The sequence below is a fragment of the Carettochelys insculpta genome, chromosome 31 (assembly GCF_033958435.1).
Source record: "Carettochelys insculpta isolate YL-2023 chromosome 31, ASM3395843v1, whole genome shotgun sequence".
NCBI lineage: Eukaryota > Metazoa > Chordata > Testudines > Carettochelyidae > Carettochelys > Carettochelys insculpta.
The window spans coordinates 13,780,881-13,799,719 of record NC_134167.1 but is presented as its reverse complement, the minus strand read 5'-3'; the positions used below and the strand labels follow the sequence as shown (position 1 = coordinate 13,799,719).

Genomic DNA, 18,839 nt, shown 5'->3' with positions numbered 1-18,839 from the left:
AGCCGGCCGCGGGCGCAGGGCATGGCGTGGGCAGCCGGGATGAGGGGGGCAGAGCTGCGCACAGGCCCCCCCCCATCGTTCCCCTGGCCGCCGAGGGGCCAGGCCGGTGCCCAGGGGCAGGGGCGTTGGGCACAAAGGCAGCCGGAGCCCAGGCGGTGCAGGCGGAAGCTTTATTGAGGGTGCCATGCGGCAAGGCCTGGCCGGCGCGGCCCCCCCAGCAGCGGTGGGGCCGGGTCCTGGGCGGGGGTCACAGCGGGGGGCCGTTGCTGGTGGCCGGGCGTCAGGCTGCTCCCCACGGCGCTCCCTCGTGGGCTGCGGGGAGAGAGAGGCGGGTGAGGGGCGGCGCAGGGGTGGGAGGGAGCAGGACGGACAGACGGGCATGGCAGTGGGGGTTGGGGGTGCCCCTCGCCCCAGAGCCCAGCCCCCGCCCCGGCTCCATGCCCCCAGCCCGGCTGTGGGGCCAGGTCTGCCTCCAGGGCCCTGGAGTAGGAGGGGGGCAGCCTGACCAGCGGCTCCCGGAGCTCCCCGGCCCCTGACTCCCCTCAACCCCCAGCTGCCTCTGTGCCCACGGCTGGGGCGGGGCGCTGGGTGGAAACCTGCTGCACTGAGCGTGCAGAGTGGGACGTGGGGGGGGTGGGCACCCTCGTGCCCCCGCGGGAGGGCTGCGGCTGGGGGCCTCTCCCGAGGGGGCGCAGGTGGGTGCCTGTGCGGGGCCAGGGCTCACGTCAGGGCAGCTCAGCCTGGCAGGAGGGGCTGGGCCTGGCCTGAGCCCTGGGAACCCACCGGGGGTGCCCCTCCAGCCTCCCCGGCCCCCAGAGCCCTGGGGGGGGGGCACATTCCTGGGGCACCGCACCCGGCCCACAGCCGCCAGCTTGCGAAATTACTTCCTGCTGGGCCGGGCGCCGGCTGCTCTCCAGGGCAGGGGGTGGGCGCGGGGGGGCTGGCAGTGGCGCTGCCCAGTGGGGTGCAGGGCCGGGGGGAGGGTAAGGGGCAGTGACCCCCACCCCCAGGGCATGGGGGGCTGGACCCGATCCCGAGAGCGCGGGTGCCCTGGTGAGCTGGCCTGGGGTTTGTGCCCGGGTCCCCTGCCAGGGATCCCTGGCCCGCCTTGCCCGCAGCTCCTGGCTGGCGGCTCCGGGACCCACTGTGGGGGCTGAGCTGTGCAGTGGGGCCGGGCGCCAGGCGGGCGGATTCCCGGGGACCCGCTGCAGGAGGGGGCTGCTGGGCACAGACAGGCCTTGGGCTCCCCTGGCTGATCCCGGGCTGGGCGGAGGTTCGGGAGGGGGCCCAGGGCAGCGGCCGGGCCAGGGGGAGCCCTGCTGGAGCCAGCCCAGCCCCTCACCTGGGCGGTCCTGCCCCGCACACATGTGGATGGAGGCGCAGATGGCCCGAGGCTCCAGGTCCTGGGCCAGCCCCTCCTCGATGGGCAGCACGAAGCGATCCACCACCTGGTGGCACTGGCCGGCCCACACCGAGGGGAAGGTGGAGCAGATCTTCTTCAGCGCCTGTGTCACGCTGCTCTGGGGGCAGAGAGCATTGGGCAGTGCTGCCTGCCTGGGTCCTGGGACACCCGCCCTCGCACGGGCCCACTGCCTCGCACGAGCCTACTGCCCTCGCACGCTCCCTCGCACAAGGCCTCCTCCCTCGCACGGGCCCACTGCCCTCGCACGCTCCCTCGCACAAGGCCTCCTCCCTTGCATGGGCCCACTGCCCTTGCACGCTCCCTCGCATGAGGCCTCCTCCCTTGCATGGGCCCACTGCCCTCGCACGAGGCCTCCTCCCTCGCACGGGCCCACTGCCCTCGCACGCTCCCTCGCACGAGGCCTCCTCCCTTGCATGGGCCCACTGCCCTCACACACTCCCTTGTACGAGACCTTCTCCCTCACCCCTTCCCTCCAACTGCTCTTGCACACTCCCTTGCACAAGGCTTCCTCCCTTGCTTGGGCTCTCCACCCTTGCACACTCCCTCGCATAAGGCCTCCTCCCTTGCACCATCCCTCGCACAGTCCCACTGCCCTTCCACATGCCCATGGCCTCTTCCCTCGCACGCTGCCTCCCCCGTGCCCTCTGCCTTGGTGCTTACCCGCCCTTGCACTCTGGCGTGTGCCCATCTACCCTCCCACGCCTCCTGCGGGGTCCTACCGTGTTGTCCGGGTTGCGCACCAGCTTCTTCAGCTTGGTGATGACCTTCCTGCACACCCAGCACTTCACCAGGGGGTGCTGCTCCTCCGTGCCCTGGGCCGGGAGGTGGCAGGGTCAGTGCTGGGCCAGACGGGCCTGGGGCCTGAGGCGCCTGGGTGGGTGTGGCAGGCTTCTCTCGCCAGGCAGAGGGACGTGGGCAGCGCTGCCTGGCTGTGCCCTGGGACACCCTCCCTCGCACGGGCCCACTGCCTCACACACACACTCGCACAAAGCCTCTTCCCTCGCACTCTCACTTACACAGGCCCACCGCCCTTGCACACTCCCTCGCACGGGCCCACTGCCTCACACACACACTCGCACAAAGCCTCTTCCCTCGCACTCTCACTTACACAGGCCCACCGCCCTTGCACACTCCCTCGCACGGGCCCACTGCCTCACACACACACTCGCACAAAGCCTCTTCCCTCGCACTCTCACTTACACAGGCCCACCACCCTTGCACACTCCCACTGCCTCACACACGGCCTCCTCCCTCGCACTCTCCCTTACACAGGCCCACAACCCTCCCACACTCCCTCGACTGTCCCACTGCCCTTGCACACTCCCTCACATGGGCCCACTGCCTTGCACGCTCACTTGCACAAGGCCACCACCCTCACACACTCCCCTGCACCAGCCCACCACCCTTGCACACTCCCTCGCACAAGGCCTCCTCCCTCTCACTCTGCTCACACACATGCCCACTGCCCTGTGCTACAGCCCCGCCCTTGCCCCTGCTCAGTGAATCAGGCTGCACCGGGGTGTTGCAGGGGCCCTACCGCGTGGGAGCCGTCCTGGGCTCCGGGAGGAAATTAACCCGACCTGGGCCAGCCAGGAGGTGCTGACGGGTCCTGCCCCAGCCCTAACGCACCTCAGAGAGCTCGGCCAGGCACAACTGCAGCTGGCCACACCGGGCTGCTGTGGCCATATCCTGGCACCAGAACTCGGGGCCCTGCAGGCACTCGGGGGGAGCCCCCGGCGGGGCCAGGCCTGGAAGGGGGAGAGAAATGGAGAATGAAGCCCCCCAGCCCTGCCGGTGCCCCTCCCTGCCACCCACAGCCCCTGCCAGCCCGGCCCTGAGACCCCCCAGCCCTGCCGGTGCCCCTCACTCCCACCCACAGCCCCTGCCAGCCCGGCCCTGGGCCCCCCCAGCCCTGCCGGTGCCCCTCGCTCCCACCCACAGCCCCTGCCAGCCCGGCCCTGAGACCCCCCAGCCCTGCCGGTGCCCCTCACTGCCACCCACAGCCCCTGCCAGCCCGGCCCTGGGACCCCCCCCAGCCCTGCCAGTGCCCCTCACTGCCACCCACAGCCCCTGCCGGTGCCCCTCACTGCCACCCCCAGCCCCTGCCAGCCCGGCCCTGGGACCCCCCCCAGCCCTGCCGGTGCCCCTCACTGCCACCCACAGCCCCTGCCAGCCCAGCCCTGGGACCCCCCCAGCCCTGCCGGTGCCCCTCCCTGCCACCCACAGCCCCTGCCAGCCCGGCCCTGGGACCCCCCAGCCCTGCCGGTGCCCCTCACTCCCACCCACAGCCCCTGCCGGTGCCCCTCACTCCCACCCACAGCCCCTGTCAGCCCGGCCCTGGACCCCCCAGCCCTGCCGGTGCCCCTCGCTCCCACCCCCAGCCCCTGCCAGCCCGGCCCTGGGACCCCCCCAGCCCTGCCGGTGCCCCTCACTGCCACCCACAGCCCCTGCCAGCCCGGCCCTGGGCCCCCCAGCCCTGCCGGTGCCCCTCACTGCCACCCACAGCCCCTGCCAGCCCGGCCCTGGGACCCCCCCAGCCCTGCCGGTGCCCCTCACTGCCACCCACAGCCCCTGCCAGCCCGGCCCTGGGCCCCCCAGCCCTGCCGGTGCCCCTCACTGCCACCCACAGCCCCTGCCAGCCCGGCCCTGGGACCCCCCCAGCCCTGCCGGTGCCCCTCACTGCCACCCACAGCCCCTGCCAGCCCAGCCCTGGGACCCCCCCAGCCCTGCCGGTGCCCCTCACTCCCACCCACAGCCCCTGCCAGCCCGGCCCTGGGACCCCCCCAGCCCTGCCAGTGCCCCTCACTCCCACCCACAGCCCCTGCCAGCCCGGCCCTGGGACCCCCCCAGCCCTGCCGGTGCCCCTCCCTGCCACCCACAGCCCCTGCCAGCCCGGCCCTGAGACCCCCCAGCCCTGCCGGTGCCCCTCACTCCCACCCACAGCCCCTGCCAGCCCGGCCCTGGGCCCCCCCAGCCCTGCCGGTGCCCCTCGCTCCCACCCACAGCCCCTGCCAGCCCGGCCCTGAGACCCCCCAGCCCTGCCGGTGCCCCTCACTGCCACCCACAGCCCCTGCCAGCCCGGCCCTGGGACCCCCCCCAGCCCTGCCAGTGCCCCTCACTGCCACCCACAGCCCCTGCCGGTGCCCCTCACTGCCACCCCCAGCCCCTGCCAGCCCGGCCCTGGGACCCCCCCCAGCCCTGCCGGTGCCCCTCACTGCCACCCACAGCCCCTGCCAGCCCGGCCCTGGGACCCCCCCAGCCCTGCCGGTGCCCCTCCCTGCCACCCACAGCCCCTGCCAGCCCGGCCCTGGGACCCCCCCAGCCCTGCCGGTGCCCCTCACTCCCACCCACAGCCCCTGCCGGTGCCCCTCACTCCCATCCACAGCCCCTGTCAGCCCGGCCCTGGACCCCCCAGCCCTGCCGGTGCCCCTCGCTCCCACCCCCAGCCCCTGCCAGCCCGGCCCTGGGACCCCCCCAGCCCTGCCGGTGCCCCTCACTGCCACCCACAGCCCCTGCCAGCCCGGCCCTGGGCCCCCCAGCCCTGCCGGTGCCCCTCACTGCCACCCACAGCCCCTGCCAGCCCGGCCCTGGGACCCCCCCAGCCCTGCCGGTGCCCCTCCCTGCCACCCACAGCCCCTGCCAGCCCAGCCCTGGGACCCCCCCAGCCCTGCCGGTGCCCCTCACTCCCACCCACAGCCCCTGCCAGCCCGGCCCTGGGCCCCCCAGCCCTGCCGGTGCCCCTCACTCCCACCCACAGCCCCCGCCAGCCCGGCCCTGGGACCCCCCCAGCCCTGCCAGTGCCCCTCACTCCCACCCACAGCCCCTGCCAGCCCGGCCCTGGGACCCCCCCAGCCCTGCCGGTGCCCCTCCCTGCCACCCACAGCCCCTGCCAGCCCGGCCCTGGGACCCCCCAGCCCTGCCGGTGCCCCTCACTGCCACCCACAGCCCCTGCCAGCCCGGCCCTGGGACCCCCCCAGCCCTGCCGATGCCCCTCACTCCCACCCACAGCCCCTGCCAGCCCAGCCCTGGGACCCCCCCAGCCCTGCCGGTGCCCCTCACTGCCACCCACAGCCCCTGCCAGCCCGGCCCTGGGACCCCCCCAGCCCTGCCGATGCCCCTCACTCCCACCCACAGCCCCTGCCAGCCCGGCCCTGGGACCCCCCCAGCCCTGCCGGTGCCCCTCACTGCCACCCACAGCCCCTGCCAGCCCGGCCCTGGGCCCCCCAGCCCTGCCGGTGCCCCTCACTCCCACCCACAGCCCCTGCCAGCCCGGCCCTGGGACCCCCCAGCCCTGCCGGTGCCCCTCACTGCCACCCACAGCCCCTGCCAGCCCGGCCCTGGGACCCCCAGCCCTGCCGGTGCCCCTCACTGCCACCCACAGCCCCTGACAGCCCGGCCCTGGGACCCCCCAGCCCTGCCAGTGCCCCTCACTCCCACCCACAGCCCCTGCCAGCCCGGCCCTGGGACCCCCCAGCCCTGCCGGTGCCCCTCACTGCCACCCACAGCCCCTGCCAGCCCGGCCCTGGGACCCCCCCCAGCCCTGCCGGTGCCCCTCGCTCCCACCCACAGCCCCTGCCAGCCCGGCCCTGGGACCCCCCCAGCCCTGCCGGTGCCCCTCGCTCCCACCCACAGCCCCTGCCAGCCCGGCCCTGGGACCCCCCAGCCCTGCCGGTGCCCCTCACTGCCACCCACAGCCCCTGCCAGCCCGGCCCTGGGACCCCCCCAGCCCTGCCGGTGCCCCTCACTCCCACCCACAGCCCCTGCCAGCCCGGCCCTGGGACCCCCAGCCCTGCCGGTGCCCCTCACTGCCACCCACAGCCCCTGCCAGCCCGGCCCTGGGACCCCCCCAGCCCTGCCGGTGCCCCTCACTCCCACCCACAGCCCCTGCCAGCCCGGCCCTGGGACCCCCCCAGCCCTACCGGTGCCCCTCACTGCCACCCACAGCCCTGCCAGCCCGGCCCTGGGCCCCCCCAGCCCTGCCGGTGCCCCTCCCTGCCACCCACAGCCCCTGCCAGCCCGGCCCTGAGACCCCCCAGCCCTGCCGGTGCCCCTCACTCCCACCCACAGCCCCTGCCAGCCCGGCCCTGGGACCCCCCAGCCCTGCCGGTGCCCCTCACTGCCACCCACAGCCCCTGCCAGCCCGGCCCTGGGACCCCCCAGCCCTGCCGGTGCCCCTCACTGCCACCCACAGCCCCTGCCGGTGCCCCTCACTCTCACCCACAGCCCCTGCCAGCCCGGCCCTGGGCCCCCCAGCCCTGCCGGTGCCCCTCACTCTCACCCACAGCCCCTGCCAGCCCGGCCCTGGGACCCCCCCAGCCCTGCCGGTGCCCCTCACTGCCACCCCCAGCCCTGCCAGCCCGGCCCTGGGACCCCCCCAGCCCTGCCGGTGCCCCTCACTGCCACCCCCAGCCCTGCCAGCCCGGCCCTGGGACCCCCACAGCCCTGCCGGTGCCCCTCACTCCCACCCACAGCCCCTGCCAGCCCGGCCCTGGGACCCCCCCCAGCCCTGCCGGTGCCCCTCACTCTCACCCACAGCCCCTGCCAGCCCGGCCCTGGGACCCCCCCAGCCCTGCCGGTGCCCCTCACTCCCACCCACAGCCCCTGCCAGCCCGGCCCTGGGACCCCCCCCAGCCCTGCCGGTGCCCCTCACTCTCACCCACAGCCCCTGCCAGCCCGGCCCTGGGACCCCCCCAGCCCTGCCGGTGCCCCTCACTCCCACCCACAGTCCCTGGCGGCCCAGCCCTGGGACTCCCTCTCAGCTTTGCATGGGCCCGTCAGTCCTGACTCTCTGCATCTCTGCACTACAGGAGTGAGAAATAGCAGATGGAGATGGGAGAAACTGCAGGGAGAGGGTGGACTGGATGGGGGTGAGGGCACCCGCCGGGGCTGGGGGGGCTGACGGGAGCAAGTGGCTGAGGGGTGGTGTGGGACCCGGCGTGGGACCCGGCATGGGACCTGGCGTGGGACCTGGGTTGGGACCCAGCGTGGGACCCGGCGTGGGACCTGGGTTGGGACCTGGCGTGGGACCCAGCGTGGCACTTGGGTAAGTCTCTCTTCACCCCCTGCCCATCACCCGGCCCCTCTCTGGGGGCCCCTCTCCTGTCCCATGGGCTGCATTTCCCTGCCTCGGGGCTCCAGGGCCCCCCTTACCAGCCGCCCCCGCCAGCAGTGAGAGGAGCAGCAGTACGGTGCTCATTGCGCCCAGGGGTTCCCCAGCCCCACATGCCCCAGCCCTATATGCCCCAGGAGCAGCCCCCCCACCCCACCGCAGGGCCCCAGCAGCCAATCACAGGCGTCGGGGGCAGCAGGTCGGCTCGCCCGTAGGATAAGAATAGCAGCAGCCTGAGCACAAAACGTTTCCTTCCCCGAAACCTCAGCACCCGCACCCGCCTGCCTGCCTGCCGGGGGGACCTCGGCCACCCTCTCTGCCTGCCCCCCGGCCTGTGACCCCCGGCAAGTGAGCTCCAGCCTACGACCCCCAGCTGCCCCCCAGCATGTGACCCCCCCCCAGCCTGCGACCCCGGCTGTCCCCCAGCATTTGATCCCCAGCCTCCTGCCCCTCAGCTTGCTAGCCCTGGCGACTCCCAGCCTGTGATGCCAGTCTGGGACCCCCAGCTGCCCCCCAGCTTGTGATCCATTACTTTTTAAGGCAGGGATTGGATTCCTATGTCCTCGGGAAGGATCTGGTGTATTCAGGTCTAGCCCAGAAGATCAGCGACTCAACTCCAGATTAACGTCGTCTCGTTTTTTCTGAGCTCTCTCCTAAGGGAGGGTTCAGATTTGGGGTTACCCCACAGGGAGACACCCCAGCTGTGGCTGCCTGGGTTCTACGAGGGGGTCTCACTCCGGGGGTGGCAGCTACCCCCCAGGGTGAGGGACTCTGTGACCTTGGGAAGTTTTTAAACAGACCCTACAGAGGCAAGGGATTTCTAAGGTCCCTCGTGAGCCCCTGTGATGGGGTTCTGGGGTCCCCCAAGCTCTGCACCCTGCCCGCAGGCAGGAGAGTCTCTCACTCAGCAGGAAAACAGCGGGTTTATTAGCCGACAGGACACAGCATCGTACAGAGTTGTCAGTGCAGCAGGCAGAGACAGCCAGTCCAATCCATGTTGAGGAGAGGAGGCCCCGAGGGGCCCCCAGAGCTGGGGCCTGGCCCCCTCCTTTGTCTCTCTCTCCCTCAGCCCAGACCAACTGCTTCCAACTCCCAGTTCCAATTCAAACCCCTCAGGCTCCACCTCCTCCTTTGTCTGCAGTACAAAGGTGTTACCTGGTTGTCAGGGTTACCCTCAGCAGGAGCCCCACACCCTCTGTGAGCCACTCACACACACACAGGTATCCCCCACTCCATCACATCTCTCCCCCCTTCCAGACCGAACTGAGCGGGGTCACTCAGCCAGCGACCTGGGGAAGTTTGGGGCCTTCCCCTCGTGATTGGGCATCGGCTGCACCCTCAGTGCTCCCCTTGATGTGCACCACCTCCATGTCATAATCCTGCTGGGGGAGGCTCCAACTTAGGAGCTTGGTATTGGCCCTTTTCATGTGATGCAGCCGGGCAAGTTCCTTTAGTTCCCTCAGGTTGGTTGGTCTCCCTGCTTCTGTTTCTGGTTTATTAGCCACGTTCTCAAGTCGGGCAGGCAGAGCCCATACAGATGCTGCAGCACCAACAGATCAAATAGTTTTTTTCTGGTCTGGGCCCTGCCCTGTCTGCCCACCAGTCCATACAGCTGCTCCGGCACATGTTTGGAATTCAGTTACAGTCCAGTAAAAGAAGGTACAAATGCTTCCACCCTTGGCATTTAGCCAGACCACCAAAATGGATGTGTGCCTCAGTTTCCCCTTCCATGCCACACAATAGGTTTGGAATGTTTCTTCTCATGTGAGAGGTTGCAAGACTAGTTACAGGGAACAATGGTGACATTTTAGAGTTACAGACTCCTTTAACATACAATTTATGCTTTTACATCCATGTCATGTCACATGGCTCTTTCCAAACATTTAGTACATGGTACAATTTTACAGCTTTTGGTAGCAGCACCCCTTGGTTACAGCAGTTAGCGTGAGTAACAGAACAAACCCATTGCAACTGTACATTTACGTTGCTCTTTGGTAGACCACAACCTTTGTGCAACATCCTTGAGAATTTAGTATTTTGGGGATAAATGGCTGAGGCCTTTCTTAGCACCATCAAGTTTTAATCTTTTCTTTTGCCCCCTGGGGTGGAAATTTGATCTCTCTGGCTGTGCCCTCCCTTCTAACAAGAGCTGGGCCATTGATGATCTCAGGGAGACTGCCCCTCCCAGCCAGCCTGGAAATTTGCCAACCAAACTGCTTTCTGAGAGTTGTTTTGTGAGTCCCAGACACAGAATTCACATGAAGGAATTCCTGTTTATCCCTTACTGGCCCACCAGGCCCAAAGCTCCTTTGTCCTTCCACCTCCAACTACTGCCTCCCCATGGAATTAGAATGGGAGTCCAGTGTGAGAATATAAGTGTTTCTAGCATCTGGAGATGGGGAATTGCTGGCCCTCTCCTGCATCCTACAGAGACTGACGGTGCAGCCGTTTCACTTGGTTCTCACAGGGCTGCTCACATTCCCTGATAGTTTTTACTTTACTTGCACCAACTTCCAATTTCTAAGAAACTTTTACACTGCCTGCTTTGGACCCTTCCAGAGCACAGCCAGTGGTTTCACACTCAGGCAGGTCCTGGCCATCAGGAGCTGAAACAAACTTCTCCCCAGGCAAAGGGTTGCTCTGGTGCTTACAGACAAGCACCTTTCCTGTTCACTCTCCTCCACCTCACTTCCATTTTCTGCAGTCCCCACAGACGGGTCAAGAAAAGTTTCAGGGAAATTCTCTTCTTTAAGAGCTCCCCCAAACAATAACTCACCCCTGTCTGCCTCCACAGGGGCACTGCTCCCTTGAGGCACAACCAGCGCCTGGGTTTCACCTACACCCAGGATCACTTCTGGCCCATTAGGCAGATTCCCACGTAATCCCCCTCCAGGCAGACAGCCAGTACCACCGGACAGAAGGTTAGGATCCCTTTCCTCCCTTTTGCTACCAGCTCCTTTATCTTCATCAGTCAGCGTAACTCCATTGCCCATCTGTTCTTGTGTCCTGGCGAGAGGATGACTCTGGTAGGACAGAGTCCTCTCACCCCCTCCCAATAACACCTCAGCATCAGGCAAAGAACAAGTACCAGAATCGTCTGGTCTCTGGGATTCCCTGATGATACTAACTGGATAAGACCAAGATAAAGCATCATTCCCCCTGAGAGACACAGAGGCAGGCCCACTTCCCATCTGGGCTTCAGCTGCCCTCAGATCCAGCTCTGGGATCTTGGCTCCATCTTGAGCCCCCACAGGCTTAGGCAAAGGATTCACTTCCCCAGAAGCAGAAGCACTTTTCTTGCACCAAGGACCAGTGTCCTTAGCAGGGACACCAGTGCCCATCCCAGAGCCATTCCCTCTGCTCCAGCCCCCATGGCCGGATTCAGAGACACACCTGGAATGCTCTTTTCTGGTGGTTCCTTCTCCAGCCACCCCAGGCTGGGGAATCTTCCTCAGACAATGGGCTAGTTTCCTCATTGGCACCTTTTCCAAACGCAGGCTCTGCTCTCTCCCCAGGCTGCTGCTGCTGCTGTTCAACACAGACAGACAATGGGAGACACTCTCTCCTTTGTCCCAGCCCCCCGGCTGGTCTCCACACACACACAGAAGGTGAAGCAGCTTCTCTCACAGACAACTTGCCATTCCCAGTGGACAAGCTGCTTTCCTGCACAGACACACAGGGACCTTCCTCGGCCCAGGCCTGCAAAACTTTTTGCAGGTCTGTCTTGGCCACTAGTAGATGATGGGTTGGAATCGCTCCTTCCCTCCTTGAGCTGCGGCAGGCCACTCGGTTCAGAGCTCCAGGCAGTCCAGGGTTCCCTGCCCCGATCCGGGCTCACCTCTGCAGGATTCTCCCCAGCCCTCAGCTCTGCCACTGCACATCCACGCTGCCTTGTCCAGCTTCTTTAATCTCGATTCGGTTTCCAGGTGCTGCCACTTCACAGCAGAGTTGCTCAGCATGGTTGCAGGCTCTCAGGCTGATGCCCTCTGCACCCCACGATTCCTGGACGAATCCCTTCAGTGTGCCAGGCTCCTTGCGGGTCACAAGCTGCCCGGGGTTAGGCCGTAGGCCCCTCTGCCCTCTGGGACCGACTCCAACAGACTCCCAGCGGAACCCCTTCTTCAGTGTGACACCCGCTCTCAGGGACCATGAGCACACTGTCTTGGGAAGAACTTATTCAGCGTCAGCCTCCTCAGGGGTCACTTGTTCCTGGGGGTTGGGCTCTCGGCCCCTCCACCTTCTGGGACCGACGCCAACAGATTCCCAGGAGTAACCCCTCCTCGGGTGTGACACCCCCTCTCGAGGACCACGACCGCAGTTGCTTGGGTTTGGCCGCAGGCCCCTCCGCCTTGGGGAACTGCACCTCACTGCCCTTCAGCACACCTGGGTCTCGCAGGCCCCACTTCTTCCAGGGCCCCGGTTACTTACTGCTGGATGCTCCATCCTCAGGGTGCAGAACATCCCACTTCTGACACCAGTGTGATGGGGTTCTGGGGTCCCCCAAGCTCTGCACCCTGCCCGCAGGCAGGAGAGTCTCTCACTCAGCAGGAAAACAGCGGGTTTATTAGCCGACAGGACACAGCATTATACAGAGTTGTCAGTGCAGCAGGCAGAGACAGCCAGTCCAATCCATGTTGAGGAGAGGAGGCCCCGAGGGGCCCCCAGAGCTGGGGCCTGGCCCCCTCCTTTGTCTCTCTCTCCCTCAGCCCAGACCAACTGCTTCCAACTCCCAGTTCCAATTCAAACCCCTCAGGCTCCACCTCCTTCTTTGTCTGCAGTACAAAGGTGTTACCTGGTTGTCAGGGTTACCCTCAGCAGGAGCCCCACACCCTCTGTGAGCCACACACACACAGACAGGTATCCCCCACTCCATCACAGCCCCCCCACCTGCTGCACTCGGCATGTCAGAGCGGGGACCGGCCCTGTGTGACATTACTGGGTTTTACACGAAATATGAAACCATTCCTGGGATCACTGGGCTAGGTTTGCGAGGGGTCTACTGAGAGCGGGCGATGCCCTGAACCGGTGCGTTCCCTCGTCTGCCTGTGCTGGGGGTGTACGTGCGGTTTTAGGGTTATAGGCTCTGTTGCTGTGTTAGAAAAGTTTTAATGCTGAGGTTCGCACCGGAGCTGAGCTCTCCCCAGCCAGGTGACGCAGGCTAAACAAAGGGACAGCTGTCCAGATGCCCGCCTGCTCCGGAGATACGCCAATGCCTGGGGCAGAAGCAAGGAGCTTTTCCCTCCATGTGGAAAATTATAAGACGGGCCTGGCAGTGACCAGCTTTGTGCTTTCGGTGCTCGTGAACGGAACCTGTCTGGACCGGGGGCCTGTGCCCCCGGGGTGCGTTTGCCCAGGCTTTCAAGAATCAGCCTAGAACATCACTGGCTGCATCCCTAGCTGTGATTCCTGGAGGCCAGGCACCCCCTGGGCTTTCTTCCTCTCTTAATAAACCTTTAGATTTAGGATTCTGAAGGACCGGCCCAGCGTGGTGGTTTGGGGAAGATCAACGTGCATATTGACCTGGGACTGTGGCTGGACCCTTTGGGGCCCGGAAGAATCTGTGGATCCGGTGAAATGGGATTTCAAAGCCTCACCTGAGTAGGGGGCTGCTGGTTTGGGCAGTAGAAGCAGCTGGAGAATCTGGGGGTTTGCTGAGCTGGGCCTCTGTCGACGAATAAACTCCCTGTTCTACCTGCTGAGTGAGAGTCACTCCTGCCTGCGGATGGGGGGCAGAGCCTGGGGACCCCTGAACACCATTACAGTAACCATTCACCTGAATTTGGGGGCTGTTGGTCTGGCTGGTGCAGCAGCTGGGAAGCCTGGGGGTTTGCTTGTGTGGCGTCTGGCTGGGCAAGGGGCTGGCAGAGGTGCTGTTGTGGCTGGTTTGATTTGCTTTAGCGAGAAGGAAATCCCAGCCTGGGCTGGAAGTGGCCGGATTTAAGCACTTTTCCCAGGGTTGGATGTCTCAGCTGTGCCCAGAACAGCCCCATTAGCCACATGATATCACACCCTCCCCGTCTGCCCCTTCTCCCCCATCACTTGACTGGATTTTTATGTTGGTCTGGAAGCTGTTTTAATACCCAGTGTGGCTACTGGCCCCAGATACTGTGCTAAGGGGGTCGTGGGAGGTGTCTAATGAGAGCTGAGGCTGCCCGGAATCTGCGTGTGGTACCTAGCCCATGATGTCCTGCTCGCAGGACACCAGGGGATCCACCGCACCAGGGGAAGGTTGTTACAGAACTTTTTCTGGCCTGGGATCTTTGCAGCTGTCCGTCTGTATTGCCTGTCCTGCGATCCCTGCCAGAGGGTGGGGAAGAGCCGGGACAAGGGGAAAGCCGCCCTGAGGCCACTGCCCATCATAGAGGAGCCTTTCCAGAAAGTGGCTATAGACATAGTGGGCCCCTTCAGCAAGGCAACGCGTTCGGGGAAGAAATATATCTTGGTGGTGGTAGATTTTGCCACGCGATACCCAGAAGCAGTGGCCTTGACCTCTATCGACGCTGACACTGTGGCGGATGCACTGCTGTCCATTTTCAGCAGAGTGGGGTTCCCCAAGGAGGTACTCACAGATCAGGGGTCCAACTTCATGTCGGCCCTACTGCAAAGCTTGTGGGACAAGTGTGGGGTCCGGCACACCTGGGCCACAGCCTACCACCCGCAGACCAATGGGCTGGTGGAGAGGTTCAATGGGACTCTGAAGCAGATGCTGAGAACCTTCATGAATCAATACCCCCATGACTGGGACAAGTACTTACCCCACCTGCTGTTTGCATACAGGGAGGTGCCCCAGGAATCCACGGGGTTCTCCCCGTTTGAGCTGCTGTACGGAAGGAGGGTACGGGGACCCTTGGACTTGCTCAGAGAAGAGTGGGAGGGGACGGCCTCTCCTGAAGGGGAGTCAGTGGTACAGTTTGTACTGACCTTCCGGGAAAAACTCCCCGAGCTCATGGGCCTGGCCAGGGAGAACCTCTCCATGGCCCAAAGGAAGCAAAAGGTCTGGTATGACCGTAACGCCAGGGCCCGAGCCTATGCCACCGGGGATCAAGTGATGGTCCTTATACCTGTGCGGCGGAACAAGCTGCAAGCGGCCTGGGATGGGCCCTTCAAGGTTGTCAAACAGCTAAATGACGTGAATTATGTGGTGGAACTGTCGAACCGGGCCCACAGCCACCGGGTCTATCATGTGAACATGATGAAACCTTACTGGGACAGGGAGAACTTGGTGCTGGCCGTGTGCAGGCACTGGGAGGGGCAGGGGGATGATCCCTCGGTGGATTTACTCACAAGGACTGGAGCCGGCTCCTTGCTGGAGTCTATTCCCCTCTCAGACCAGCTGACCCCTGCCCAGCAGACGGAGATTAAGGAGGTGCTGCATTCGCATCAACAGCTGTTCTCGGACAGACCCGGACGCACTGACCCGGCTGTCCACCGAATAGAGACAGGCACCCACGCCCCTATCAAGTGTGTGCCATTCAGAGCCACAGGGAGGACGGCTCAGGACATAGAGTGGGAGGTTGAAGACATGCTGGCTCTGGGGGTGATCCAACCCTCGTCCAGCCCCTGGGCCTCTCCCGTGGTGTTAGTCCCTAAAAAAGATGGGTCTGTTCGGTTTTGTGTGGACTATCGCAAGCTTAACGCCATCACTGTCTCGGACGCCTACCCCATGCCCAGGCCTGACGACCTCTTAGACTAGCTGGGGGGAGCCCGTTACCTCACCACCATAGACCTCACCAAGGGGTACTGGCAAGTGCCATTAGACCAAGATGCCCGGCTGAAGTCGGCTTTCATCACTCCTGTGGGGCTCTACGAGTTCCTGGTCCTGCCCTTTGGCCTCAAGGGGGCACCTGCTACCTTCCAGCGTCTGGTGGACCAGCTACTGAAAGGGATGGAGAGCTTTGCCCTGGCTTACATGGACGACATTTGCATCTTCAGCCAGACGTGGGAGGACCATGTGTCCCAGGTCAAGCAGCTGCTGGACCGACTCCAGAAGGCCGGTCTGACTATCAAGGCAGGGAAGTGCAAGGTGGGAATGGCTGAGGTGACCTACCTGGGCCACAAGGTGGGTAACAGCTGCTTAAAGCCAGAGCCAGCTAAAGTGGAGGCTGTCAGAGATTGGCCAACACCCCAGACTAAGAAGCAGGTCCAGGCCTTCATTGGGATGGCGGGGTACTACCGGAGGTTTGTGCCCCACTTTAGCTCCATCGCAGCCCCCCTCACGGAGCTGTGTAAAAAGGGAAAGCCTGACAAGGTGGTCTGCACAGAGCAGTGCCAAGAGGCCCTCTGCGCGCTGAAGGAGGCTCTGGTCAGGGCCCCAGTGCTGGCAAATCCAGACTTCGACAAGCCCTTCCTGGTGGTCACCGATGCCTCAGACGTGGGGCTGGGGGCGGTGCTAATGCAGGTGAATGACAAAGGGGAGAAACACCCCATCGTGTACCTGAGTAAGAAGCTGCTGCCCCGGGAGCAGAACTACGCAGCCATAGAGAAGGAATGTCTGGCCATGGTGTGGGCACTGGGGAAGCTGCAGCCGTACCTGTTTGGACGGCGTTTCACCGTGTACACCGATCACTCACCCCTGACCTGGCTGCATCACATGAAAGGGGCCAACGCCAAGCTCCTGCGGTGGAGTCTGCTCCTGCAGGACTACGACATGGAGGTGGTCCATGTGAAGGGGAACAACACCCCCATAGCCGATGCCCTGTCACGCAGGGAGGGCCCCGAACTTCCCCAGGTCACTGGCTGAGTGACCCCGCTCAGTGCGGTCTGGAAGGGGGGAGAGATGTGATGGAGTGGGGGGGGTGCATGTGTGAGTCAGGCTGGATGTCTGAGGCAAGCAGCAGCTCCCAGTGGCTAAGGATGACCCTGGGGCTACAACTGGCAGGTGACACCTCTGCCTGAACAAAGAGCAGGGAGGAGCCGAGCTGGGTTTGAATCAGAGGGGGCAGTTAGAAGCTGGAGGGGAGAGGGAGCTGGAAGGAGCCAGCCTGGCGAGGGGGAAGCTGCACCCCAGAGGGGCCCCCCTCGGGCTCCTCTCCCCAGGACGGGTTGGAATGACTGTCTGTGACTGCTGCACTGACTCTTCTGTGAGAAACTGGGCCTCTGTCGCCTCATAAACTTCCTGTTCTACCTGCTGAGTGAGAATCACTCCTGCCTGCGGCCGGGGTGCAGCGCATGGGGACCCCTGAACCCCATCACAGCGGGTAGCTCTGAATAATATTCTGTGACTAACCTGCATTGCTATGGCCAGGGGGAAAGTGTCTCTGGCTGCGGGGCTGAAGAATCATAGACTCCTGGGGCAGGATCAACCCCAACTAAATTAGCCCAGCCAGGGCTTTGTCCAGCTGGGACTTAAAAACCTCTAGGGATGGAGATTCCACCACCTCTCTAGGTAACACATCCCAGTGCTTCACCACCCGCCTGGGGAAAGAGTTTGTCCTGATGTCCAAGAAGTTAGCTGCTTGTCTGGGCAGAGAAGTGGTGTGTCTATGAATGCAACTCCTGCATATGAGCCTGAGGCCTTAGAAAGGAGGTTGGAATTGGACCAGAGACAGGAAAGGTGCAGGGAGCAGAAGGTTTCTGGGAAGCAGGTTGAAGTAAAGGATCAGGTTAAAACCCTACCTGAGAAGAAGGGTGAGGGTTGTGGCAGGAAACAAGTTCAGCCTTGTGTGTTGAATGCAGCCGAGAGCAGGGGGACGTCCAACCCATTGTCTGCTGGGAGCAAGCAATTAGCTGTGAACTAACTGATATTTTGGAGCATAAGCTTTGCTCCAAAATATGTTAGTCTGTAAGTGCCGCAGGACTTCTTGTTGTTTTTGAAGATACAGACAAACACCCCTCCCCCTCTGATACCGGCCAGAGAAAACCAAAAAGCAGGCAAGTAGCACTTTAAAGACTAACAAAATAATTTATTCGGTGCTGAGCTTTGGTGGGACAGACCCACTTCTTCAGCCCAGAGCCAGACCAGAACAGACCAATATTTAAGGCACAGAGAACCAAAAATAGTAATCAAGTTGGACAAATCAGAAAGAAGTGATCAAGGTGAGCAAATCAGAGAAGTGGGTCTGTCCCACGAAAGCTCAGCTCACAAATTATGTTGTTAGTCTTCGAAGTGCTACTTGACTGCTTTTTTGTTGTGATAGTCTGTAGACTAGCCCGGCTTTCTCTTTGTTACTTGCCGGAGAAAAGTGATTTGTTTAAAGCACAGAGTGATCAGCCCTTGTCTGTGCAGAGAAGCAATTTGTCTGCTAAGGGCAAGGACAGGCCTGGGAAAACCTCTTCCACGCCAGGGAGAAAAAAGGGGCCTGTGTGTCTGGGCAGGGAAGCAGCTTGTCCACTGGGAGTGGCAAGGTGTCTGGGAAAAGAGCTGCCTCACCTGGCAGGTGTGTGTCTGAAGTCAGCCCTGGGGGCTGGGACAAAGGAGAGAGTGTCTTGGGTTGTCTGTGGTAAAGAAGAACCTCTCTGTGCCCTTTAGTTTTGGATTGTTTCATTGCTTGCCCTGTGGAGTGACTGAGGTGCGCCTGGGAAGGCCTGAGAGATGGGCACCTCCAGGCACTTGCAAGGGCTGGAGCAGGCAGGTCCCAGACCAATGAGAAGAACAATAGAACCTGTGAAATGGGCCCATTGAAAGAAGATTGGACACGTGGAGGCCTGGGGAGGCACCAGCAAGCGCCTGCCTTTGGAAGCACCAGGAGAAGGTGCTAAATGCATATTCATAAAATTGCTCTTCCAGCTTATGCATATGCATGAGCCGGCTAACTGGTGCCAACCTGCGCGGGAAAGAGGACGCTAGAAACGGAAGCATCTTGCACGGGGACCCGGGTTTGTCTTGCCGGCACTGGAGCACCGATGCGGATCGGCAGAAGCCCGGCTCCACCGGGCCCCAGCTCACTCACCCGGCCCCAGCGAACTCACCTGGCCAGGGCAGTTAGGGGGAGCAATGACTGGTAACAGCAACAAGCCAGGAGAGAGTGTGTAATAGATCTGTGTGTGTGTATAAAAGATCTGTGTCTGTGTGTGTAATAGATCTGTGTGTGTGTCAAATGATCATATGCATTTGAGCAGTGTTATTTGCTATATGTGTATTACCAGTAAATGCAGTATTTTGCCTTTTCCCCCAAACTTTTCTGTACAACATCCTCACTCCAAGCAGAAGCAGTGGGGCTCTCGGGGTGCAGTGCCAGCAGAGCAGCCACCCCCCCCCCCAGCATGGCCTCAGCTCCAGGGGGCTCCTGATTTAATTGCAGGCCTGGCACTGCAGGACCGCCCCCCCCGGGCCTCTGGTGCTGCATTGTCCCGTCACCACAGCGGTCC

The 18,839-nt window shown here is 63.6% G+C and overlaps 1 protein-coding gene across 1 annotated transcript; it reads right to left on the bottom strand.

The window, feature by feature from the left end:
* Positions 1 to 188: 188 nt before the first annotated feature.
* Positions 189 to 7,619, bottom strand: GNLY (granulysin). Its single transcript, XM_074981574.1, has 5 exons — positions 7,574 to 7,619; positions 3,053 to 3,171; positions 2,143 to 2,235; positions 1,343 to 1,520; positions 189 to 312 (listed from the first exon to the last, which is right to left on the bottom strand). The coding sequence occupies exons 1-5, from the start codon at positions 7,617 to 7,619 to the stop codon at positions 281 to 283; spliced, it is 468 nt and encodes a 155-aa protein (XP_074837675.1). The 3' UTR covers positions 189 to 280.
* Between the last annotated feature and the right edge of the window lie 11,220 nt (positions 7,620 to 18,839).

What these genes read in the sequence shown, in the direction of transcription:
- GNLY (XM_074981574.1), bottom strand. Translation starts at nt 7,619, where the DNA reads ATGAGCACCGTACTGCTGCTCCTCTCACTGCTGGCGGGGGCGGCTG. An exon ending in GCCTGGCCGAGCTCTCTGAG is followed by an intron (nt 2,236 to 3,052) that starts GTGCGTTAGGGC and finishes CTCCCGGCCCAG; the next exon opens with GGCACGGAGGAGCAGCACCC. An exon ending in TGCGCAACCCGGACAACACG is followed by an intron (nt 1,521 to 2,142) that starts GTAGGACCCCGC and finishes CTCTGCCCCCAG; the next exon opens with AGCAGCGTGACACAGGCGCT.